Genomic DNA, 24,341 nt, shown 5'->3' on the forward strand with positions numbered 1-24,341 from the left:
AACCATCTTGATTAACCACAGCAAGAAGATCTACTTAGTGTTGTTCAATTTTTGGGAACCTTCGTGGTTCCCAATTTTCTACTCCCGACCAGTATTGAGGCATCCGCCTGCGTACCAGGAAATGTTATTCCTGGTCTAGGGCAATCACCTAAGTACCAGGAATAGCATTTCCTGGTCCAGTGCGCTCTCCCTTCGTACCAGGAATAGCATTTCCTGGTCCGGTGCCTCTCCCTTCGTACCAGGAATAACATTTCCTGGTCCAGTGCTCTCCCCACGTACCGGGAATAGCCATTTCCTTGTACAGCGTGCTCCCCACGTACTGGGAATAGCCATTTCCTTGTACAGCGTGCTCCCCCCCTACGTATTGGGAATAGCCATTCCTACTGATCAATGCTGGGCACATCACGTGACTTGCCTCTTATGGCTCCAGTAGTCCACTAGTATCTGTGCCAAGTCGTCGGGACACCTTTCTCTACCATGCCACAGCCTGCGGCCATAAGGTCACTTCGTGACATTCACTAAGGATTGCATATCCCTTGCCTCGTGGACTGTCGAGGGCAACCTCTGTCGCATGCAGAAGCGGAGCTACACAATGCCAGTAGTTACGGGAACGCGCAGAGCGCAAAATGCAAGTTGCGCTAGTGTCACTATGGTTGACCGAGATTCCCATTTCGCGTGCGAGGCGAGGTAGAAAAACAAAGTTCGCTGGGGCATCGGAAAGACACTGAATGCACCATGGAAGGCTGTGGTCAAATTCTCCTTTGCACAACCGTTCTCCTTACAGCGAAAACGATCCCTAGAAGAGGGCCCGTTCCCATGACCTGTGGTTCTGGCTGACGTCGTTGGATGTCTTTCGAGGGCCCCTTTTTGGGCTCCAACATTCCCATTCACTTCCAGAGAAAACGGTTCTGTACTATACCATTCAAAGCTGCGGATTTGCCATTGCCTCCCAAATCGGTGACCTGTATGAGAGAAGGCAATGGCCTATTTCTCGTCCCCTCTGAAAGAGAGGACATCAGGGTCACGACAAATGAAGTCCTTGATACCTGCGGGACGATCGCCGCCGTCCATGCGAAAGATACCTCCTAAACTTCTGTCGCCACAGTCGCCCTCGAGTGATAATGTCTTCAGTATCCGCAGCTCATGCGACCTTGCAGGCTTTTGAAAAGCGAGATAAAAGAGAAGGAAGCGTCCCAAAAAAGAGTGGTGGGCGAAGAGCGAACGAGAATTTCGAGAAGCGCAAACGCAGTCTCCTTAGAAAATGCAATGAGACTGTTGAATTATATGACGCAGATCTATATATCGCTGTTCGCCGGAAGGGGAAGTGTACGGTGTATTCAAGTTGTTTCGTTTCCAGTTGGCCTCCTCGTCAAGAAGATATGGTGAGCTTTTACCCTCTACATCCTACATCCTAACTAAGAATATTGTAGGAAACTTACTATCCAGTCCCTATTGTGATGACTCCGGAAGATTTTCGAAGAGAGACTACGGACGACAGGGAAGCTAGCAGTTTGGGTGAGAAAGGTGGCTTCTTTGACGAGCCGACCTCGTCAAGGCCCGCTGCAAAATCGTCGGTAGTCGGAGTGGGACTTAAAGGACCTTGAAAGCTGTCGGGCGTAGATAGGATAGAGATGGTCAGCCTTGAGTGTTTGGATGAGCGGCACAGGCAATATCAGTTATCGCACCAGCAACTTGAAACGTGCATTCGCATCCGAATACCAACGACCGTGGTCGCGAAGTTCCCTGATTACCCAGCTTGGCGCCATAGCTTCGGCTGATTCTTGCCTTACTGTATTAATTGGGAACTTGTCTGCTGCAATCTGGCTTCTTGGTCTGTGGTCTTTGATGCCTGGCCTGAGACTAGTGGAATTCGAGTATCCCGCTTCAAACATGAGTAGTGTTCTCAAACCTCTCTTCCCTTCTATAGCCACAGGTCCTGGTACATCAACCTCATCGTCGATGTTTCGGCCGACCAGACGTCGGTGCCGACGTTCCAGATTGGCCATCTCGATTGTGTAGCGCTTCTGCAGTATCTTAATGTAGTGGTCGAGCGGGCTCACCCCAACTTGAGTCCATCTAGGCACAGGGGCAAACGGTGGACGAGTCTCAGTCCCCAGCCTTAGTTACGTCTATCGGTGCTCGTGTCAAAGCCCGTGGAAAGAGGAATATGGGTCGGCGAATATGGGTAGAAGGACTAGGTACGTGCCTTTGAGGCACGTGGTTAGCGAAATATAGGGATGTGCCCCTTGGAAAGCGTACCTTGGAAAACGTACCTGGGTGCGTGCCCGAGGCTTCATTGGGGGGTAAGTACAGTGGTAGAGGCACGTGTTTATCGACGCAGGTAGGGAAATAGAAGTCTACCCTCGAAAGCGTACCTGGGTACCACGTGACCATAGTACTGCCAAGAGCCCAAATCGGCTCTGGAGCTCGAAAGTAATTTTATAGGGGGCCCTTTCGAGTCACTTAGGTTAAGCGCCTATGGGAAGAGAAGTATAGGTAAGTGAATATGGGTAAGCGAATACAGGTAGGTGGACCTGGGTACGTTCATATTGCCGAGGGCCTAAACCGGCTCAGGAGCCCGCAAAGCCTAACTCATAGGAAGAGAAATATGGGTAAGAGATTGTGGGTAGGTGGACCTGGGTACGTGAGGAGAAAGCGTACCTTGGAAAGCGTACCTTGGAAAGCGTACCTTGGAAAGCGTACCTTGGAAAGCGTACCTTGGAAGGCGTACCTGGGTACCCGCCCAAAGCCCTTCATTAGGAGGCACGTGGTTTATCGACGCAGGTACGGAAACATAAGGATGTGCCCCTTGGAATGCGTACCTGAGAAAGCGTACCTTGGAAAGCGTACCTGAGAAAGCGTACCTGGGAAAGCGTACCTGAGGTCCGCCTACCCAGGTCCTTTCTACCTAGGTCCGCCCATACTGTCAAGGTCTAGCACGCCGGCCATGATTTCTTCGCCGGAAAGACATCCTTCCGCTTAAGTTTGTTTCGCAACCTCCGGACTCCCAGGATAGGATAGAGATTGGCCTGGAGTTCACCCAAACAAAGAGAGGAGAAAGTGGTTGGAGACCATTTTTCTAGGTGGCAGAGTAAGCAAACTTGCTCTTAGCACGGGGGGCTTTGCGTGGTGGCCGCCACACCCTCAGTTGGGCTTATTGGACGCTCCAAGATCCCATGGGATGGTTCATCTCAAACCAACTCTCGCGGGGCGATGGCGAGCGGCGCGAATTGCGTTTGCACATCGGCCTAGGAGCCTGAAAGTACCTAGAGGCAGCTATGCAGCGTACAACTATAAATACAGGTGCTTCGCTTCCAAAGATCAAGCTGTTCTCCCAAACTGCTTCTTCCTTCCGCTCCATGTAAGTGCACCTGTTTCTCTGTGTAGAGTGGCGTGGTTCGTGGATAGGAAAGGGCTGGTAAGACACGCGCATACCGATGAAAATGAGTTGTGTGCGGGAATGACTCAGTAGTTGGGACGAGAGGGGCTCTGCAACGCCGGATGGGGCTCGTGAGGTCCACACCCTGAGAGCTTCATACCCTGACAACAAAGACGACCGGATACGCTGCAATAGGGCAAGGGACCCTGCCTGAGCACAGTCCAGCTGGCAATTGAGGCACATTACGAAAGATGTTTTTTCCCTTGGTGGTAATCTCTTGCTCTTGCTCACTAGGGCTGTTAGAAAGCTGCTCTGAATGTAGCAAGTAGGTTTTATGCGGTATTATGCGTAGGATAGGCTACACAAAGTCGGACTTTAAGTTACGGTAATAAACCCACCATCCTCATGCTCTCCTGCCATAACCTCGCCGCACTCTTGAAATCATAGATATGCGGTGCATACCCCGGGGCCAACCGGAGATGATCATCCCTACAGGGCTCGCCTTCTTGACAATCCTCCAGAAATTTTTCTCCTTTGCCTTCCCACTCTCTGGCTACCGCAGCCCACACCGTGGTCGCAGCGCCTTGCTCCGCACTCTTCAGCTTAGCCGCAATTGCTGGATTCTGCACAATTTGAGCAAAGTCTTCTGGTGAAGTTGTCCGATTCAAGGATGTCGTAGCTATGTATCCCGGATGGACGGCTAATGCGTGAAGACCCTTAGCGCCATAGCGGCGGTCAATTTCGAATGCCATATATATGTTTGCCGTCTTAGATTGCGCATATGCCAGAAGGGGTTCGTATCCTTCTGGCCTGTTGTCAAAGTGATAATCGTCAAAACGGATACCGGATTGACGATGTCCGTTGGCTGTAAGTACGATCACACGAGAGTTGAACGCCGGGGTTGACGATGCGATGAGGGCGTCTTTGAGCTCCTGAAACAATGCAAAATGGCCCAGGTGATTAATTCCGAAATGCTGTTCGAAGCCGTCCTTTGTTTGGGCTTTAGGGTAGCCCCTGATACCTAAAACGGCTCGTCAGATGATATATTTCCTGTTGAAAAGCAGACATTATGTACTTACCAGCATTGGCGATCAGTACGTTGAGCTTGCCTCCAGACTGCTTGAGAAAATTTCCTGCTGCAGCCCGTACGCTTTCCAGTGAGTCGAGGTGCATTTCGATAAACGCTATTTTACCTGGTCTGTCATATTTTGAGAGAGACTCTACTACCTGCTTTCCCTTTGCAACGTCTCGGCCGGTGAAGTAGACATCAGCACCCGTAGCACGAAGCGCTCGCGCAGTCTCAAGACCTAGGCCAGCCGTGCAGCCTGTAATCAGGAAGATTTTACCGACAAGCTGTCCGTCGAGATTCTGATCCCGGATTATTTTCAACGCGTTAGGTCGCGCGTCACCTGGACCGTTGGTGTCCCTGTGGTCGTTGGCATAGGGTGCGAGTCGGGCCATTATTAGCGCGACAGGCTTGTAGTGTATATAGAAAGGAAATATCTTTTGAAATACTGGAGCATTACTCGACCCGGCGGGTATCATATAATAGTTTAAGCAAGTCCACTTAGTTCTATCTTCCTCCGACCTCCCTTATATTTAAGTGTCGGGATCGTTCACGGGCAGGCCGAATGTAGCCGGAGATAGCACGGACATTAGCTCATGAAGCGGCGTTAAGTAAAGGGTAATCCTAGCGCTAAGCAGATAAGTAGGCTGACTTATAAAGGTCATCAGAAGATGACCTTTAAAGTTCTAGAGCGGAGTTGAGCAACTTCAGAGTTGAGCGCGGCCGCTGCTGATGACTGTGGGCAGAAGAGGGCAGTTCGTCGTGGAGATATGCAGCGAGGTCGAGGACATCGTAACGAGATCTGACGAGTCTCCAAGCCGCATCACCTGTTCGTAGGTGAAGGGATAGACACAAATGTTGGAGCAAGTCCGTTGGGAAGAAAACCATCTGCTGGCGACTTGTTGTAGGTCGGCATGGATATTCCCCAAAAGAAAAGGTCGGACGAAGGTGGGAGAAAGAAGTGTTGATGTGCTTCGTTGCGGTGCTTGGCTATGTATGGCTGTTGCGGTCTTGTTGACGACGGTCTCGTGGCTGGATTTGTACTAATTCTGTCTGGGTATCCCGGAGGCATAGTGGTGACCAGGCGCGCGTCTGGATGCGATGATGCGGCTGGTACGGGCATGGCGCTGGTGCTAAGTTAAGCTGAGGAGGCTCCTCACTAGGTGCTCGGGTGATCGGTAGCGATCGAAGCTGGCATATGATAGGCGAAGAGAGCGCCAACTAGCTGTCGGCTCGGGAAGGGAGGCACGGTCAGAGTCGTGCTCTTATTGGGGCACATTCTGGTACAATAGACTATTTCAGGACCCAAATAATTTCGAAAGCTTTGTAGATATTTGGTAATCAAAGGCGGTCTCTGTGCCGTACTGTAATAAATGGAACTCATCGTTTCGGAATATCAGCGGCTCTTGCTCCGTTTACTCGCCCTTGCCACCTTCTTTCCCATACCAAGAATTGTGGTGTGCCGGGTTTGCTTTTGGCCGGCGTGGATGATGCATAGTTGATATCCAATTCACGAATAGATTGCCAGCTGAGAGGCCGATATTAAAGTCGTTCGACCAAAAACTGGTAACTAGCGTCAGCAGTATGGTCACAAGCAACACAAGACCTTCAAACATGACACCAGACACAAGAAACATGCTACCAACCTCACGTTCTCTGAGTAAAAGACCGCGAAAGATTGCATCGCGTGGTTGATAGTTGCCGGTACTCTGGAAATCGCTGTCAACCGCGTTAGCCGAAAGGGTCACGCGAATCAGGCCGCAAACCAACCTGTAGCGTAGTATAAGAGGCTCATCCGGCTCGAGATTGAGGGACTTCTGTTGCGCTCCCACCGAAGGATCGTGGAAGCAATGAGTCAAGTACCAGAGTCCCTCCATGATCGTTAAACAACTCAGGGTTTTCTGCTCGCTCTCCAGTGGGCATGGTCCGGTCAGCTCGGGGTCGGAATGGCTACCAAGAGGGCAGTCCAGCTGATCATGCTCCCAGGTGTCTGTGCTCGGGATATAGACGCATCCCGGCCCTTCTCTTGGATCCACACAGGCCCTCCATCGCTCTGCGGATTTCTTGAGGGTCTCGCGCCGTCCAGAGGTGTCAAGTGGCTCGACCTTGCCGATGAAAGCATCCTTCTGCTCATTGAACCCTGCAAAGCGGATCTATCAAGTATTGTTAGCTACCTTAGTTGCCCAAATAGGTTTAGGAGGACGCTTAATACCTTGACACGTTCGACTTTCTCGACGTCGGCAAGGCTAATGTACTTTCTCCAAGTGCCTCTTCGAGCGTAATAGTGTGCGCGGATTTGGTTCCAGACAAGTTCTTCGTCCTCCGGGTCGGTCACTGGTACGTCGACTATATATGCGCTTGCGCAGGACCTCCATGCTATCAGCACGCAGTGGTCCTTCCCACCTTGCTCCCTCCGATGCTCGAAATGCTGCCAAAAAGCGTTCGTGGATCCGTACTCCTTACGTTCGATCTTCGTCCTCTCCATTGTTGAATCAGCCTTCACTAGCCCACGTCGACGCACTTGGCCTGAATTTGCTGGTGTGGCTGGACTTGTCTGCCAGGCGATAATGGCTTCAGGATGCTCATGACTCGGTCCGCTGATAGAGGTAGTGCTCTGGACCGAAGCTGCACTGGCTTCGATGTCCATCTTTTCCTCCAGGACTAGAACGATGATCAAGTTACTTCAGTGATCATAGGATAAGGTACACTTATAAGGCTGGATGGAGAGCGTCAGGCACTTGAGGCTGAGGTTCGCCGGCATGGCTTCACCGGTTGCCTAGCTGGGTTGAAGAGGGCATATCGACCAATGGGATGTCAGTACAAGTCATGTTCGTGGTACGTCAATTCAAACAAGCACCCTATGTTCGGTTCGTTCGGTTCGTGTGGTTCTGCATTTCCAGTATATGTCCATTATCATCAGAAACCTCTCCGGTTCAATCGATTTCCGATAGCCTCGAGCTACTCTGAGTTAGCTGTTCCTTCTAGTTCTTTTAACTCCGAGAGACTCGTTCCTCGTTCCGCATTGTATAGCTTTTACAGTAGTGGCGACAGCGACGTTGCAAGTAGAGTCAGAAAAAGTAAGGAATTGCGTTGACGCTCCAGCAAATCCGCATTTCATCGGATCGGATGGTTAAGCTCCCGGCGCGGTCCATTCCCGAGGGCTTCCCTAATCTCAAAAATCGTGCCAACGGGGATCGACAGACTGCCCTCACGACCCTTTGCATCAAATACATCTATGTGTACCTGCTCAAGTTCACGGTTGGGCTGTACCCCTTATAGTCGACCTTGAATGCTTCTGCGGCCTTGATTGCGACTGTCAGATGCTTCACTGTCAAAGGCTCATTTCTCCGAGGCCAATTCCATTTCTGTCCGCACAAAATTCTTGATCTAGAAGGTAAACGTCAGTTAGATGTTGACTTGAAACGAAACTCCACTTGAATGGAGATGCCCTACCTGTCTGCCATTGTTGCTTTCTTGACTAAGACACTCTACCTCCCTTTCCGATACGTTCACCCCCATCTTCACTTTATCTAAGAACGTCTTCCATATTCCTTTCTTTGCACTGATACCCAGCTCACTAAATTTAATTGCAAAATATATTCTGCTCTGGAGTGCCTTATCAAATGTCTCCACCCGATTGGTCGTCAGGAACATGATGACTTAGGCCTACTCTAAATAGCGGAAAATACCGATACCAGGCTATTTCGATGAATATCGTGATGAGGTCGTTCGGCAAGGTACAGGTCGGCCTTGTCAATTAGGACGATGGATCTTGCTTCCACAAACTAAGCCATAAAAGACAATGTCTACCATCTCCTTCAGATCTTAAATGGAACATTCACTGGGACCCGCGGTTTACTATTATCCACTCTACTTCAAGAAGATGCGTTACTGCTGCTCTCGTTTACTCACTCAGCATCCAAGATTCCACTCTTTTCACTTTCCCTTTTTCCTCCCTGGTCTTTTCTATCCATTTCTCCACGTTATCGACAGCTTGCTGAGGTGACTGCTTGTTCGCCAATAGAAGTGACATCACTTCTGCCGGGCTAAACTCTAGCTCTGGCATTTTTGCGACGAACGACTTTGCCAAAAGCCTGACTGTTTTCCTGTATTCAGCGGTTTTCGTTGGATCAGGGTCGTTGCCATCCACACTCTTCCCTAGGTCCTCATGGTTGCCATCCAAGCGATTAAAGACAAGGTAGAAGAGTTGAGTCATCATCTTCCTATCGGTGAGTTGAAACTCGACTTTCATATCCACGCGGCCGGGTCGTACCAGCGCGTCATCGAGGCGCTCCGGATGATTCGTTGTCATGATCAACACACGGCCTTCAGGTGATCCTACACCGTCGATAACATTGAGCAGAGTGGATAGGGACACCATTTCCCGGATAGGATTTTTGGGAGAGGAACATCTATCGTTCTGATCATGAGTTGGATCAGTGACTTCGGACCGTTTCGAGCTGGCGGCATCGATATCTTCCAAAAGGACAAGACACTGCGGCGGGAGCTCAGAAAACAAAGTCGACAAGTCTTTGTCATCAATGCTGGAGAGATTGACGACATAGATGTCCAAACCAAATTCACCTGCGATGGACAAGCTCAAGCTGGATTTTCCAGTTCCGGGTGGTCCATACCACAGATAGCCTCGTTGATAAGGAATACCTCGATCGGAATACCAACCTGGGGCTGTCGGCTCAAAGAAGTCTGAAAGATCTCTTAACAACAAAGATTTTACCGTTTCATCGAGGATGACCGTCGGCATCTTTCTCTTATTCCTTACTCTGGGCCTTTTCCATTTATCGCCTTGATGTTCAAAGATGGACGTTTTGTTCTGAACAAGACCCAGGTAATGATGACGACATTCTTCGAGGAGCTCCTTTAGAATTCTTGTAGACCTGCCGAAACACGAAATGGATAGTTCTTCCGATTGTGACTCTCCTGGGCTCTGCATCCGTCGAAATACCAACAAATGGTGCTTATGCCAGAAGTAAAATCGTCCATTCCAAGGAGCATAATGCAAAGACTTCTGACTGGCACCATCTGGAATAGTGCGCATATGTTGCCATGGACGGTACCATCCCCATGGGTTCGTACAATCGACTGTGGCGATGGAGGAGCAAGCGTCACGCGTGAATTTCTGACTTTCGGCCCAGGTAATAAGCATGTCGTAAGCTTCATCGACACATGACACATAAACTGTCGAAACTAGGGAGTGTTAGAAAGCCATACCACTCTGGCTTCAGAAAGAGGGTTACGAACCGAGAAATTTGTCCACCAATTCCCACAAGTGTTCGTACGCATGTCTGCCCAGAAACAGGAGTATCCCACAGGTACACAGCAGACCAGTATAGCTGTTCAGATGGTCTGTCAGAAGCTGTTGGATCGCGGGAGATACGTTGGCAAAGCCGGGCAAAAAGATGTCCACAACGGAGACCCGGGGAGATGGGATGGATTGGAAAGGTAAAGAGCTAGCATTGTTAAATCCGGCCATTGTGGTGTTGAGGATTGACAGTAAGGCAAGAGATAACGCGGTGTGCTAGAGTAAGAAGCGGACGATTGGGCTGTGCGAAGAGGTCGTATGGTTCGACTCTGGAGAAAATTCGAACAGCTTTATACCCATCAATATAACATGAGTTGCATCTTTGTCACGATTACCCATTGGACTCAGCTTTCCATCCAATATCCTTCCTTCCATATTAGTACATGAACATGTTGGATTGATCTGCGCAGCCATTGGGAGGTGCAACAATGTTCGGATTGCATTTGTTCATCCACTGCAACCGTCTTTCAACCTTATGCTGCCTTCCGTATTTGAACCAGAGACATTGTAGATCTTATCTGTTAGCATAGAAGTGAGGTAGACGTATCAATATGCCTGCGGCTTGCCCTACCTGCATGAGACAGTTCATCAACATAGTACACGGATATAGGTGTATGCAGACACTTCCATTGCAGAGGTTGAGGAATGGGTTGCATGGACTATTTTTGCAACACTCTGGTCGTCGTATCCCATGGCCAAGCCTTGCGCTATACCTCTTTAGTTTAGTAAATTTAGCCTCCACTGATCTTTGTCGCGTTTCGCTAACCTACACTCGCTAACCTACACTCGCTAACCTACACTCGCTAACCTACACTCGCTAACCTACATTCACTAATCCATCGCCGATCGACGGAAGGAGATTATGCTCGAGCGGCGAGGTCATATCAGGTGCTGGCCCCACGGCGCAGCGCAATGGCCCGTTTGGCCAGTCTCATGAAATGGTTCGTGCCCAACTCCTGTCCAACTTTTGTCATGTGCCAGGCTGCCAAAACTCCCGCATTTCGCCACTTCAGGATCGAGAGTCGAAATCGCAATCCTCTCACCAATATCTGTATGCCAACTTCGAAGCGTCCTGAGATGCTGCGCAAAAGGCCGATATTTATCGTAGTATGCGGTCAATCGATGAACTCTTCATAAACAGCAAATAACTTCCCGTCCGCCAACGGATTTGCAACATTCTCGACATTCGAAAGCGACCCTTACGGTCCTGCCTGCGCCTGGCGCCGAAAGACTCCATCCGCCGCACTTCTCTAACCCGCCTCAATAAATCGCAGATAACCATTTCATCCAAGCGCCAGTGTTTAAGATTATATCCCGATGGTTTGTCCTCATTCCGTAATCAAGACTCTTCTGACATACTATTTAGTCGTTTGATATTCAGCCTCTCACCAAAGACGCAGAATTTTTCAGCAATGCTGAACACTCTCCAACCACGATCGAAGGATCAGGACAGATGGTGTACTGGCGGGACTGTTTCATTCGTGTTTACAAGGCCGGTAACACAGAGAAACCCACAGCGAAGTATGACACTTGCAATGGACAAGGCGTGGTGCAGAAAGGCACTAGTCTTTGGCTCGGCGGGAAGAGAGGGAGGGTGAAAGAAGAAGCATAGTATGATGTATGGTGAAATGGTTTGGTATTATGCATACAGCTTCTTTTTGATCCGTGTTCCTTCCCACAATCCTAGAGATACAAAGATGACAGCCCCATCGTGGGCCTGATGCGAAATCACCATGGACACGCCGTCTGTACAGTCCCGCCATTGCCTGGCATCGTCCTGATATAATGGACTTGTTGCAATTGCATTGGACATCTCGGGGCCAAATGTGGAAGAAATGATGTGGCGCCGACACCCTTGGAGAGTGAACTTGGGATTGGGCAATATTTTCGAACCGCCATCGGCGAAACAAACGTATCGGAGGCCGGCCCTTGTTTCCAAGCGCACCTCGAACAACTCCCAGGCAAGATGTTGTACCTTATCGTCCGTGACTTCCAATGCCATTTGGCATCCAAACTTGTCCGTGAACGGCGCATTCGGAAATGTCATCGATATGGCAGCCACCAAGATATTTTCATTCTTTGGATCGGGGTTTCTCCTAATTGCGTTGGAGAGGTCTCGAGGGAAAAGGCGTGTTGCCTCAGCGAGAGATGCATTGACCAGCACATGTTCATCTTCGGCAAAGCAATCAGAAGAGTCGACAGAGGAATATACTGTCATTTGTTCCAGGGCCGAGTGATTGAGGGAAGATGGGTACACGTTCTCATTGCTCGGTGGGTCTGTCGGGTTGAGTATGTCCGTTGAGGAGGTCGGTGGGCAACCGTCGCCCTCCGTCAAGCCTGCACTGTATTAGAAAGATAATGAATGGATAGTGAGCATACCCACGGCGTTTTTTATTTGGCTGTTGCGACATATTACCTTTTTGAAGTGGTTTGATCCTTTTGTGGTGCAGGTTGTCAATTTTCTTCGCGACTTCAGGCTGGATCGCAGCCGTTACTCGTGCCGCTAATGATCTTCGAAATGCGGCAGGCGCATTCTCAAGATCATCGATCAAACGGCTGCAGTCAGCTTTCCCAAGAAAATGGCATCGATTTTCTGCGGCATTTTTGGTGAGGAAGTACGCCAGCCAGGCAGGGAATCTGCCCTCATTTAGGAAGATTCTTGCCGTGGAGTTCTCTTCATTTTGTTGGGTTTCTAACCATGATTTCACTAATCCTTTTGGCGCACGCTCATAATTGTTAAGTTGCTTGAGAAGCAATGTGACCTGCTCTGACCGAGTTTCGTTTGCTGAGGCGTTGACAAAGATCTGTGAGTCCTCTTCCATGGGTCAGCTCGGTAAGGTAGGCCAGTGAGGTAGATTTTGAAATGGCACAATTGGGGATGCAGGTTTGGGAGGGAAGGTTTGCATGGGATACCTCTATATTTGAGAGGCGGTGTTCGGCGGAGGCGGGGGTTTGCCCCCAATTCACCGACATTGCACCAATCCCATAGCACAACATGGGTGCAAAACGCGGGTGGATCAGAAGTGTGCGTTGTTCACAATCCAGTGCCAAGTCGCGCTCTTGTGATGCACTTCAGGCCACCCCGAGGAATACTACGTGACCCTCTGACCAACCAGTTGGCTTATCCGTTGGTTGCCTGCGGGAGACTGCTCCTTTGGTCACCCATCCTTTCAAATTGACGCCAACTAGATAAGAAAAAATGCATCCTGTCTTGCATGTGGATTTCAGGTCCTGTCTATATCTTCTGCGACGTGTTCACGACCCCATCTAGGGCTCCTTTTAGACTATGGTTATCCATATCCTCGCCGGTCCAAGCCTCCTAGATTTCAAAGTCCTATTTCGAAGTGAAGGCTCCCCTTCCGGAGAGAGGAAGAGAGTTTTACTGGCTCCTTGTGCTGACTACATTTCCACTATTCTTACAACATCCTCTCTCCGAGTGAGGCCAAACTTGTTCGCGGATAGTATGATAAAGTAGGTTGTAAAGAAAACATGATCGAAATGATTTTGCCTCTCCAGGCCCCTTATCGTCAGAATTCTCCACTTACATTGAGTACCAAGTTTCATTTCTTCGGTTTCTTGAACGTCGCCTGTTCTGATATTTGGGAAACAGAAGTTTCTGGTGTGACTCCCTGGGGATCGAGGAGCCTCAGCTCATCGTCACCTGTAGCTCCTGAGTCCGAGAGGTGATGGCTTTCCAGACCTTGTGAAAGTCCAGATGATGAGGGGAATTGCAGATCGGATTCTTCCGAGAGTTCAAAGTGTATATCGGGTGGTATCGCATCGATTGCTGAGCAAAGCCTTTTGAAGTGAGCAGGCATCCAGGTATTATAAACACTTTTGGTAAACTTGTACGCCGTCCATTTCTCTTTCCCATCAAGTGCGGTAAAGTCGAAGGTATGAATGGGATGACGGTAGAACGTGGTCTTTTTGCCCTCGATCACAGGATAATGGCCATAGATCCTCACTGATCGGTGGTCGTGCGAGATGGAAAAGGCGAGGGTCTCCCGATGAAGCTCTTGCTCGCGCTTTACGAGCCGGAACAGTTCCACGACTCCTCGAACCGCGAGAGTCATGCTGTGCGCGTTCTGTCGATCTGCCACGTCGAGTGCGGCCGCACCGCACTTCACTTCGCTCGAGAAGAAGGGGAAGTACATGTACCATGTGCCCATGAAGAAGGAGTTGTCGGTGAGATCGCCCACAAACGGCTGAAGTTTCTGAAGTTGGGTCTCGGTGAATGCTTCTCGTCGGAAACCCACGGAGTAGTCAGGTTGCGGGCGAGGTTTCGTTAATGGGATGGAGTTGTTCCAGCCTTCGTTTACGCTTTCAATCAACAGACGACAATGCTGATTTCCGCGTATGGCAAGGACTTCCGCCGATGCAACAATCAAAAGTGAGATATCTCGAATCACTCTAGCCTCATTCTTGTTTCTGATTGCTTCACAAGTCTCTTCGAAGTACTCGTCAGAAAACATCGTATCTTGCGGTACTGTTGGTTGTGCGTCAAGGAGCTGCTGGCATAGTCGCTTGCTCTCGTTTGTAGTACCTTGCCCATATTTGCCCATGAAACTGTCCTTCGTGGCAAGCACGGTCTCATAACGTGCATTTTGGTAAGGGGCACTCTTCTCGTCCCTAGGCTTCTGGTCACTCGGTGTGGCTGAACTGGGTGCGCCAGACTCGCTATCCGATCGCTTTCGGCGAAGTGAGGCGGTGGATTTCTTTCTCGCCAATAAATGATTCATTTCCCCACTTTCGTTGAAGTATCCTGGCGGCCAGCGGTATGTCTGCGTCCAATATGTAACAGAATCCACGTCCCGAACAGAGGGGCTAGGACCAGATGTTCGCGGTCGTTTTGGAGAGGGCGGGTTTAGTTGCTGTTCAGTTGCTCGTTTCCGCTTCAGAGGTTTCGATGGTAGAAGGGTAGGAGGTGGGTGCGCACGCTTTATTGGGTCAGTCTTCCGTCACAGAATAACATTGGCGACTTACATTAGGACCTTTAAAGTCGCTGACTGGAGATGGTAGAGGCTGTTGGCTGGCTTTTGGTTGAGTCTCGTTAACCTCAATCAAGCGGTCCAAACGGGCGCTCCGTCGAAGAGGGTTTTGCTTTTGTCTCTTCCTGATGCCTTGAGGGTGTTTCCCTTTGCTAGTCGGTGGAGAGAGGGGAGCGGATAAATGACCTTGGTGTGGCAGCTTCACGGACTGCCTTCTGGGCTTCTGAGCGGCTATACCGTTTCGACGTGCCATGGTAGCTCGAGATGAGGTAGAGAGGAATGGGCAGCTTCATGTAGTTGCGGGCGAAGCGCAGTCGCGGTCGGCACTTAATGCGCCCAGACTAGGTGACATGTGACATCACATGAAAAACGGACGGTTGGGCCACAGGGCTCCTTGGCAGGCCATACGATGCACTTCTCTGGTGCCTTGAAGCCCTTTCCCACATGCGGGCGCTCACGATAAGGGAACAAAAGTCCGTTCCATCAGATTTGGTACAGCCAATGCGGTGGCATGACAGTCATACACACTCAATCCATACTACCAGCCATGTTCTTATCACTCCTGCGATCAGAGGAGAGTACTATGTCCATGCACTGAATGTTCTTCCTCAGCGCTATTGGCTACTTTCCCCTATGATGATCTTCGTAGATCAGCCAACATGCCAGGGCCCTGTGGGCCCAGAACACTGTTCCACGGATCCCGCTCTCTCACGCACAACCTTGAGTACGTTCTACTCAACTCTCCCACCCTTGCTCAAACTCATGTTTGCTACTGTAGCATTTTGACTATCGAACGCAGCCTCTCCCCTCAAAATTGTCAAATGACGGGTGTCAAGCACTCCCTGGCTGAGCACATGACGACGAGAGTGAATATCGCTCGCGAGGAAGACCAAGTTCAAGCAATATGCTAGGGAACTGATGTCGCGAAAGCAACCCGGTGACGAACTCATTAGCTCATCCTTTACTTGCTAAGAACATCGCACGGCATCTTCTTCCCTTCGATGAGACTAGGCGAATCGATGCTACATGCAGCTCAGGTACTCAAATGACCGGAAGATCGAAAGTTTTGCGCTGGCCGAGGTAAAGACCGCTGGGGCCTTTGCGTCGCTGTTGCCTACGGGACGGAGTGAAGGTTTACCAGGTACCCATCCTCTTTGTATAACCCATATCCTGGCAGACCCTGCAGCTCGTCCCTCAATGCTCACCAACTCCCGAGAGCGGCAGTGAAGGGCCCCTATACTCTCACCTGGCCAAAATTCCCGCATGCCAGAGCCATCCTATCCATTGGCCGTACGTGGACGTTGTTATCAGGTCGGCCAATCGATTTCCACAAGGTCAGTATCGTTCACTCCATTCCAATGTTCTCCACACAGCCGTGCTTGGGTGAAACCGCCTCCATCCTGGTAGCGAAAGGACAATTGCTGTTCAGTGTCTTGCCCGCATGAGTCTGCCTAACACTTCCCCCCTCCCCCAACAAAAACTAGTCCGCATGACCATCGCCGGGGGTGCCGAGGACTGTGACCAAGCGGCAAACTATGAAGAATTGAGGATATGCTGGTTGCACCCTCATCCGGGCGCGCGTTCTCTTGATGTCAATCTTGTTCTCTCAGTACCGCGTAGGATAGGGTCTACGTGTTGTGATCCAGAGTAAGGCCCAATTCGGGGTATCCTGCTGTCCCACCGGGGTTCATATTCCCTTATTCTGGATTCCACTCCGAAGTCGATTCCATCCACTGCTTGATCGAATGCGTGTTCGCTTAATGTTACCTCCCACAGTACTGCGCGGTACAGCAGCCATGGAAGGATTTTGAAGCGCTGTCTGCGCTCAGGTCCCATGGCCCAATGGGGTGGTCGCCACTTTCTGCGCGGCCACGCCCTCATCTCGTGGTTTTGGTCGTGCAAAATACTAAGTGGAACCCTGTTCTGGTCCCCTCAACCGTTGAATCTTGGAGAATCGCTGTCGAACCGACTAAGACTGTACGAAATACGAAATTGCAGGCTCCCCAGACACAACGTGTCCTCAGCCAAACCTGTCCCCAGACACAACCTGTCCCCTGGGTCGAAAGATGTCGAGTGTTCGTGAGAAACGGATCGCCTTGGTGGCGGAAGTGCCGCAAGTGCCAGTTGTAGTGCATTGAGCTTGAGCGCTCCCTTTCTCCAATGCTCCATCTCTAGCTCTACCATCGGCCTCCGAGCTCGGTACACCTAGCCTCCCATTCGAAGAACTCCGTTGGCTAGGCACTGAGACCTAATTCCTCAAAGGGATGTCATTCAGTCTCGACCGGAAATTACTACATTCTTTCCGCAGAGCGATTATTGTACTTTCATACCAGTAAGAGTGGAATCCTGCAATCCAGAAGGTGCGTACTTCGCCGTCAATGATTGTCTTATCTAGCAATTTCAGCAAAATGACACCAGTGCCTGCATTTCTCCCAGAGACTGCGTTTGTCCAGAGACTGCAAGTGGCCAGAGTCTGCGTGTCTCCAGAATCCGAAGTGGCTCTCTGGAGGGCTGTGCACCAAGGGTCCCCCGAAATGGAAAAACTTTTCACCGGGAACTCCTTGTGTAGGTGCCAGAACGGGGACCAGGGGTAAGTTGTAGGTATAGAGAGCCGCCAGACGTCACCTCTCTCTAAGCACAGCTGTGCCAAGAGGTCACCCGAGGTCACGTGGTGCCAAGGGGTACTACACTTGGCGCTCTTTTGTTGATGTTCTGTTTGAAAAGCTTCAGCCCGGCGGTTGACTATGCGGTCCGTATTCTCAATGTCCTCAATCGTCTCTCATAGCTCATTACCGCCTTTTGGCACCTTTTGTGGGATCTGCAGACCGCTGTGTATGCTAAGACTAGACAACCTTCCCCGAATCTCCCAATGAAGAGCTGAACTTCTCGATCGGCCCCTTGACTTCATTGTCAATATCTTCGATGAGACGGTAGTCTGTTGCAAGAGTACAACGAGTCAATCAGGACTTCGAAGAGTGGGTTCTTGCTCTCTAGATTCGGTCGAGGCCAGTTTGCACTCGTGGTATCACAAGCATGAGTCGTCTATTATCGAGCAGGCAAGCTGACGAGCTGTGCGTACCTGCCTTTGTGGATGCACTCTAACAACAGGATCCAGATCGAAGCTAACACTGTAATCTCACAGGCACAAGTCAATCATTGCATACCTGCTGGCGAACAACCTGCCGAACTCTGCCGCTGCGCTCCGAGCAGAGTCGAACCTTGGGGAAGACGTCTTCGATGGTTCTACTGTGAAAAAGTACGAAACGTTGCTGGAGAAAAAATGGACAAGCATTGCGAGGTTGCAGAAAAGGGTATGTCTGCGCTGCAGACTCTCCGTTCCCCCTACCACGTCTGCATATACCACATCGACATCTGACCAGCATTTTAACATAGATCATGGACGTCGAATCCCGAAACACGGCATTGCAGTCCGAGCTCGACAGTGCAACACCCAGCTTCCTCTCCAGGCGCAACCAAGATCCCACTTCCTGGCTTCCTAGATCTCCTCGATATACCCTGGAATCGCACCGAGACACCATAAACTCTATTGCTTTCCATCCAATATTCTCCTCTATTGCCTCAGGCTCTGACGATTTCACCATCAAAATATGGGATTGGGAACTCGGCGACTTGGAAAGGACAATTAAAGGACACACGAGAGCAGTGCTAGATGTTGACTACGGCGGCCCACGAGGTGGCATCCTTCTGGCATCCTGCAGCTCTGATCTATCCATTAAGCTATGGGATCCGGCAGACGAATATAGGAATGTTCGTACTTTGCTAGGCCATGATCATAGCGTCAGTGCCGTTCGTTTCATTTCCTCTGGAGATTCTGTTGCACCAGTATCTGGAAATTTGCTTGTTAGCGCAAGCAGAGACAAAGTTCTGATGATATGGGATGTCACCACCGGGTACTGTGTGAAGACTATACAAGGCCACACTGGCTGGATACGAGATGTTTGCCCCTCGTTCGACGGACGGTTTCTTGTGTCAACCGGTGACGATATGACAGTTCGATTGTGGGATATTTCCTTTTCCAATCCGCAAAACACGTCGACGATGGTTGGTCATCAGCACTACAATGAATGTTGCGCATTTGCGCCACCTGCCTCGTACAAGCACCTTGCACCCTTGGCCGGATTGAAGAAACCGCCACCTCAACGGAATGCTGCAGAGTTCATGGCGACTGGGTCGCGAGATAAAACTATCAAAGTCTGGGATTCTCATGGGACTTGCCTCATGACACTAGTAGGTCATGATAACTGGGTGCGAGCGCTCGTTTTCCATCCCGGAGGCCAATATCTACTTTCAGCGTCGGATGACAAGACGCTCCGGTGCTGGGACCTAAGCCAAGAAGGAAAGTGCGTCCTGACGATCAATGAGGTACACGAGCGCTTCGTCACTTGTTTGAAATGGGCGCCGGGAATTGTCAAGGATGCTCCCGTGCTTGATGGTAGCACTGCTAGTGAAAAAGACTATCCCAACACACAGATCCGTTGCGTTGTCGCTACGGGTGGTGTGGATTCGAAGTTGAGGATATTCGCAAGCTAACGAGGCAAAGGGATCTATAGAACACACCACGCTACCTCTTTGTTCCTCTGTCGCGCTCCTTGCCAACCAGCGTCCTGCGAACTGGACATCTCAGATCACAGAGCATCAAAAAAAGCCTCTTAACCCTTACCCCTGCGCTCACTCCTCACCCTCCTAGCTTCTTACAATAGAACAATCCTTCAGCACCGAGCTACCCTTCATAAGGTCACCTTCCCCCAGGTATCTCAATCATCCCAGTCAACGGCGGCGCACCGCATGCAGGTCGTCGTCGCAAACTTTGGTCACCTTGCCATGGTTGCATCTGCCGTTTGAACAGGGTGAGGTGGTTTTCCCTCTTCCACCGCAAGCCCTGCAGTCGTCACCACCAGGAGTGGTGCCCCGACCGCCACAAGTCGAGCAATTTGGCGCATTTTGCTTGACAGTTCTTCCTGTTCCACTGCAAGTGCCACAAAGCATGGTGACATTCTTCGGGGCATCTTGAGAACCCCCGCAAGTTCTGCAGACCATTTTCGAAAGGCTAGAAATGGTGAGCGGCAGACGCACACAAGGGGAGGAGATGTTATCCAGCTTACCGATAAAGATTTGTTTGTATTTGTCCTTAGGTTTGCGATGTGCTGAAAGCTTGGAAGTTCGTTAAATCCCAAATAGATGTTGTTAGTGCCGTTTGCGGGCTGGATGCTGGTGATTGAAGATTCTACGTCAAGAGCGACTTTTCTCTAGCACTTATACTTGAACTTTGGTTCGGATTCCTGGGAAATGATTATGTTCATCCCGGAGTATTGAGACAGTTTCGAGACAATGGAGACCACAACAGCCGCGCGATACGCCCTCATCTCGAATCAATGTAGAGTCGAACGTCGGGTTAACCGCCCTACGGTGGTCGATACGTTTCGACCGAACCAAATGCTTAGCACGTTTTAAGTATGGACTGGCAAGTCGTACGTAACGTCGGCGGCAAAAAGGCCCACGTCCCAAGCCGACTAGCCTGGAACAGGTGACAAGTTTGGACAAGGACCCCGGAAGCCGAGATGCAACAAGGTTACCATAGGCAATACCGAAAGATGCCATCCTGCAACAGCTGGCAGAGAGTGCCCAGGCCAGTAGAGCACCCCACGAATGCCGGGACTTGTCGAGGATGATCGAGGATTGTTCCAGGCTAGGTCGAAGGGGATCGTTCATTCCGGTCATCGCCCAAAGGCATGGTTTATCAATGGAAAGAAGTCGACGTCCCATTGGAAACAAGGTAATCTCAAGTTGTCAGCGAAGCAACTGCTAAATCGTGTAACATCGGCGCCAAGCAGTGGCTATGCGACATGATTCAGGCAGCCCGAGTCCCTCCAAGCGTCAGGTTCGGCACAATCAATTAAGGGCAAATGAAGGGCCCCATGAATTTCTCATTCACTATGCTCTAATGCCTGATCTATTGCTGGCAAGCACAAATGTTTTGCAGAAAGCGCCCGAGGATAGCTCTCGAGTACTGAGAAATACTTTGAGCATTCTTCAGTGGCGGACCGGGAAATCAGCCCAAGACAGTTTTCGACAGGAATGGTATCTTAACTTCATTGAATGGACCTAACGTTTGCCTGTCTACATTGACCATACCACAATACCATGGTGAAATAAGCTCCTAATTCTCTTGGATCCAAGGACAGACAACCTGCCTTCCAGGCCTCATTTCTTCTTGATCCGCTGCTTCATCGCCGCCGTCCTCCTCTGTAACTCTTTTCGGCCATACCTCTTCCTGAACAGTTGCTCGCATCGTTGCCGCAGCTCTCCACCAGCAAGGCTATCTATGGCAATCAACGACGACTTCCACATGACAACACACTGGATGGAGCCATCCTCCCCTAGATAAACGTCCTCGACCTCTGCCACCCTGCCGCCCACTCCAGCAACACCGCCACCGGGGCGAACGAAGTAAGCCTGTTTTGCGCGGGATGAACGCAATGGCGTACGAGCCCGCTGGGCCTCTACCGCCTCTTGCGCCTCCCTGGCCTCTCTGGCCTTCTGCGTCTCTTTCGTTGCACGGCGAGGCCGTTTTTGAGGGACATCTCCGTCCGAAAAAAGTGTGGGTTGGGTAAATGACCGAGTTCGTTTTCGAGTTCGTGCTCCTTGGGTGATAGCGCCAGGATCAGATCCGATAGCCTCTTCTGCCATCATAAGAGGCGACGATAGTGGATGATGTAGAAAAGCACTGATATTTTCTGTGATCCCACATGTCAGAGTCAGGGACGAGATTCAACAGCGTGGTGACAGAATTTTACCTGAGTGGCAGTTGCCAGCCAATGCGTGAACACCCTGGGACTTAACCTCCGCGGTGTCTGTCTCTTGTCCAACAATTTCCAGTCCGGACTCATTCTCAATTCCTCTCTTCGAAAGGCGGGCAGCATCACCTCCTGCGGATTCTGCAGCCTGCTCAAGGTCCGTGACGCCGTCACCCGCAGCCGCCCATGGCTCTCCCTGGATGACGCCACGTGGAATAGAGCCTGCTGTGGTCTCACTCTCTGGGCAATCAGGTAGAGTCGAACGTGCCGCCTTTTGCTTCGACTTAGGCAAGCCGAACATCTCCTCGTACTCGGCAAAGACGTCGTGGATTCGGCCCACAGACGCCGGTGCATCCGAATCTGTACTGTCACTGCAACTGCGCTCGTTATCACCGCTACCTCTAGCCAGAGCACGGGTGTGGACAGCATCGTCCTTGTGTGATTCGTTGCCTTCTTCTTGCTCGTGGCCCATAGGGTTGTCGGTGTTGTACTTCGCTAAATGGTCTGAAGTGTTCTTTCCGTCATTCGTGCGAGGGTCAGTACTTCCTCTTGATAAATTTGAAGAGGGATGGCTAGGATCTGCCGGATCCGCGATTTCGAAGGTAGGCTTTTCGCCGTCAGGGACGGTGGCGTCGTGGTGTGCGTCAACTGGCTGGTCATCGTCCAGCACAATTGGGTTGTCTAGAATAATACGTCAGCATGCACGGTCTCGGTATACTCCGCGCGATATGGGATCTTCTTGACTCACCTTGGCTAGCACCGAGTTGTACGCTTGTGACAGTCGCGGCGGCGAGATCGGCAATCTCCTCACTGTCACCCTCGCGACCACGCTCTTCGCTCGTCCGGTCGACTGGGGCTGACGATGCGAAGACCTTGCAGCCGAACTCGCCGCTACCTCCAAACTGTGTGTCGTTCCGCGTAAAGATCTCATAGAGAGATGGAAGGTCACTGGCTTCGCTTTCACAGTCAATGTCGTCATCATTTTTGTCGCTGCATGTCGCGCCGCTACTACGGTCTCTAGTAAATCGGATACCGCATTTGTCGGGATCATGACACATCGGCTCCAGAAGTTCTCGCAGCGCCAGACACTCCCGAGGGGTGTCCTGGTGAGAAGCAGTCAAATCCACAAAATCGACGAAATCCGCTTTGCCCACAGACTTTGTCTGATTAGGAGATTTTGAGCTTTGTCTGCTTGACACACAAGTGGAAGACGCAACTGGGGGAGATTTGCCGAAAACATGGTTTTCGAAGGGCGGTGCGTTTGCTCCAGGTTGATATGCGATGAAGGTCGCCATGACTGGAAAGCAATGAAATATGAGCCAAGCGGTCGACAATGGTTCAGAAAGATGTAAAGGAGAATGGATTTGACGGCCGAAGATGAGGGAAGAACTGGTGCCGTACATATAGACGGTCGGCACTGCCCAACGACCACCCGGTTTTGACTTTCCCAGATGGCGTAGTTCCAAGTTTTCACAACTGCCGAGTTGACGGCCTCGTCCGCAAACAGCTCCTCTATTGGTGTTTCCCCGGGGCCCCTTGCGGCGTGAGTAAGGAAGATCATCAAGGCGACAAAGTGGAGCAGGTCATGCCACCGAAACGCGATGAGGGACAAGGGCTCTAGGTATCCTGAGCGCGGCATTGACCATGACGACGGTGGTCCCAGGATGAGGGGTGGGCATGGGGCGCTGGCTCGTCTCCCCGGTCCTGAGGGTTCGAGGATGGGTGAGAACATCTCCGAAGCACCGAGACAACTGCTTCCAGTGATTTTTTTGGGACGATCTTGTAGTCTTCCTCGAAACTGATGGCCAACCTCACAAGCACACGCCCGTCCACCATTGGGATCATCATCTGCGAAGGAGAATCGACGTCCGCGTTCGTCCGAGCGAAATTGTGTCTTGCGAAGCCGGCTTTCCATCCCTGCATCCTGTCGTCACCGGGCCTCGATTTTGGGAATCACCGTACTGCATCCAGCCTAAACGAGACAGCAGCTGAGAATCCACTTGTAACACGCTGACGTGCCCCTGTTGCCGGATGACAATCCTTTCCCCCCGAGCGCTAAGGGCCAAAATGGAGGTCTCGGCCCAGCTCGACGCCGCAAATTCGAGGCGGAGCGTAGGCAGCAATGCATGCACACTGCCGATCGACTCGTGAGGCATTTTTGTGATTGGACGCACCAGGTGCGATACTCAGCTTGCTGTGCCGCCCTGCAGCAAAATATCAGCTGCGCCTTCGCCGTCTGCCACATCATTCTCCACCCGGTTCAAGATGTAGAATCCCGGCACGGACGGCATAGCAAGAGAGCCGTGTCGCGCACCACGACTGAGGTTGTTTTGGTGACGATCCCCCAACTCTTTTGCAAGTCTGGAACAAATGACAGGAAAGCCCATCAAGAGAGTCATGCAGGCGAGGCGGTACAAGGAGACGCATCTTCGCGGATCCCCACAGGATCCTCGGTGGAGGTGTGGATGATGGACGGAATCAGCAGAGCCTGCAGGCTGTGCGGCCGGTGGAGCCAAATGTGTCACGTAGGAGTTGCAGGCTTCGAGGGAGCCGAAACGGGCTGCGTCGAGGGGCGCAAAGGCCGCGACGATCGAGGATTGAGAGGGGGATCGGAGTGCACAGGCAGAGGCGAGGCGGATTTTGGAGCAGCTGGTGGAGAATCGAGGGGGGGCCTGATGCGGCCGAGAAGGATGCAGGCTGTAGCGCGTGATGCACGACGGGTGCGTCAGGAAGATGGAGGTGAAGAAGGAAAACAGGTTGGAAGGAAGAGAGC

General features: G+C 51.1%; 9 protein-coding genes across 13 annotated transcripts; 2 read left to right on the plus strand and 7 right to left on the minus strand.

The window, feature by feature from the left end:
- The first annotated feature begins 714 nt into the window (after positions 1–714).
- Positions 715–1,875, plus strand: PV06_05409 (uncharacterized protein). Its single transcript, XM_016406408.1, has 2 exons — positions 715–1,382; positions 1,431–1,875. Exons 1-2 carry the CDS (start codon positions 1,122–1,124, stop codon positions 1,602–1,604), a joined length of 435 nt encoding a protein of 144 aa, XP_016262012.1. The 5' UTR covers positions 715–1,121; the 3' UTR covers positions 1,605–1,875.
- PV06_05410 (uncharacterized protein) lies at positions 1,600–2,302 on the minus strand. The gene is made up of 2 exons (XM_016406409.1): positions 2,260–2,302; positions 1,600–2,206 (listed from the first exon to the last, which is right to left on the minus strand). The coding sequence occupies exon 2, from the start codon at positions 2,004–2,006 to the stop codon at positions 1,677–1,679; it is 330 nt and encodes a 109-aa protein (XP_016262013.1). The 5' UTR covers positions 2,007–2,206; positions 2,260–2,302; the 3' UTR covers positions 1,600–1,676.
- A 1,397-nt stretch (positions 2,303–3,699) lies between these two features.
- On the minus strand, positions 3,700–5,510 carry PV06_05411 (uncharacterized protein). Its single transcript, XM_016406410.1, has 2 exons — positions 4,459–5,510; positions 3,700–4,400 (listed from the first exon to the last, which is right to left on the minus strand). The coding sequence occupies exons 1-2, from the start codon at positions 4,922–4,924 to the stop codon at positions 3,760–3,762; spliced, it is 1,107 nt and encodes a 368-aa protein (XP_016262014.1). The 5' UTR covers positions 4,925–5,510; the 3' UTR covers positions 3,700–3,759.
- PV06_05412 lies at positions 5,489–7,092 on the minus strand (the record flags this gene model as incomplete). 2 transcript variants are annotated; one of them, XM_016406412.1, is made up of 4 exons in its annotated part: positions 5,489–6,008; positions 6,092–6,164; positions 6,216–6,598; positions 6,658–7,092. In XM_016406412.1, the coding sequence occupies 4 exons, from the start codon at positions 7,090–7,092 to the stop codon at positions 5,988–5,990; spliced, it is 912 nt and encodes a 303-aa protein (XP_016262016.1). In that variant the 3' UTR covers positions 5,489–5,987. The 2 variants fall into 2 exon arrangements, with proteins under 2 accessions (XP_016262016.1, XP_016262015.1); XM_016406411.1 differs by having other exon boundaries at positions 5,489–6,164.
- A 1,051-nt stretch (positions 7,093–8,143) lies between these two features.
- On the minus strand, positions 8,144–10,395 carry PV06_05413. 2 transcript variants are annotated; one of them, XM_016406414.1, is made up of 3 exons: positions 10,337–10,395; positions 9,705–10,278; positions 8,144–9,650 (listed from the first exon to the last, which is right to left on the minus strand). In XM_016406414.1, exons 2-3 carry the CDS (start codon positions 9,934–9,936, stop codon positions 8,350–8,352), a joined length of 1,533 nt encoding a protein of 510 aa, XP_016262018.1. In that variant the 5' UTR covers positions 9,937–10,278; positions 10,337–10,395; the 3' UTR covers positions 8,144–8,349. The 2 variants fall into 2 exon arrangements, with proteins under 2 accessions (XP_016262018.1, XP_016262017.1); XM_016406413.1 differs by having other exon boundaries at positions 9,705–10,395.
- A 128-nt stretch (positions 10,396–10,523) lies between these two features.
- PV06_05414 (uncharacterized protein) lies at positions 10,524–12,642 on the minus strand. The gene is made up of 2 exons (XM_016406415.1): positions 12,149–12,642; positions 10,524–12,102 (listed from the first exon to the last, which is right to left on the minus strand). The coding sequence occupies exons 1-2, from the start codon at positions 12,585–12,587 to the stop codon at positions 11,405–11,407; spliced, it is 1,137 nt and encodes a 378-aa protein (XP_016262019.1). The 5' UTR covers positions 12,588–12,642; the 3' UTR covers positions 10,524–11,404.
- A 206-nt stretch (positions 12,643–12,848) lies between these two features.
- PV06_05415 (uncharacterized protein) lies at positions 12,849–15,033 on the minus strand. The gene is made up of 2 exons (XM_016406416.1): positions 14,749–15,033; positions 12,849–14,702 (listed from the first exon to the last, which is right to left on the minus strand). Exons 1-2 carry the CDS (start codon positions 15,004–15,006, stop codon positions 13,326–13,328), a joined length of 1,635 nt encoding a protein of 544 aa, XP_016262020.1. The 5' UTR covers positions 15,007–15,033; the 3' UTR covers positions 12,849–13,325.
- A 2,455-nt stretch (positions 15,034–17,488) lies between these two features.
- On the plus strand, positions 17,489–20,120 carry PV06_05416. Of its 2 annotated transcripts, XM_016406417.1 has the most exons (3): positions 17,489–17,824; positions 17,896–18,064; positions 18,147–20,120. In XM_016406417.1, the coding sequence occupies exons 1-3, from the start codon at positions 17,787–17,789 to the stop codon at positions 19,302–19,304; spliced, it is 1,365 nt and encodes a 454-aa protein (XP_016262021.1). In that variant the 5' UTR covers positions 17,489–17,786; the 3' UTR covers positions 19,305–20,120. The 2 variants fall into 2 exon arrangements, with proteins under 2 accessions (XP_016262021.1, XP_016262022.1); XM_016406418.1 differs by having other exon boundaries at positions 17,489–18,064.
- A 568-nt stretch (positions 20,121–20,688) lies between these two features.
- On the minus strand, positions 20,689–24,329 carry PV06_05417. Of its 2 annotated transcripts, XM_016406419.1 has the most exons (3): positions 22,317–24,329; positions 21,569–22,249; positions 20,689–21,508 (listed from the first exon to the last, which is right to left on the minus strand). In XM_016406419.1, the coding sequence occupies exons 1-3, from the start codon at positions 22,969–22,971 to the stop codon at positions 20,976–20,978; spliced, it is 1,869 nt and encodes a 622-aa protein (XP_016262023.1). In that variant the 5' UTR covers positions 22,972–24,329; the 3' UTR covers positions 20,689–20,975. The 2 variants fall into 2 exon arrangements, with proteins under 2 accessions (XP_016262023.1, XP_016262024.1); XM_016406420.1 differs by having other exon boundaries at positions 20,689–22,249.
- Between the last annotated feature and the right edge of the window lie 12 nt (positions 24,330–24,341).

The sequence above is a fragment of the Exophiala oligosperma genome (assembly GCF_000835515.1).
Source record: "Exophiala oligosperma strain CBS 72588 unplaced genomic scaffold supercont1.5, whole genome shotgun sequence".
NCBI classification, from domain to species: Eukaryota; Fungi; Ascomycota; class Eurotiomycetes; order Chaetothyriales; family Herpotrichiellaceae; genus Exophiala; species Exophiala oligosperma.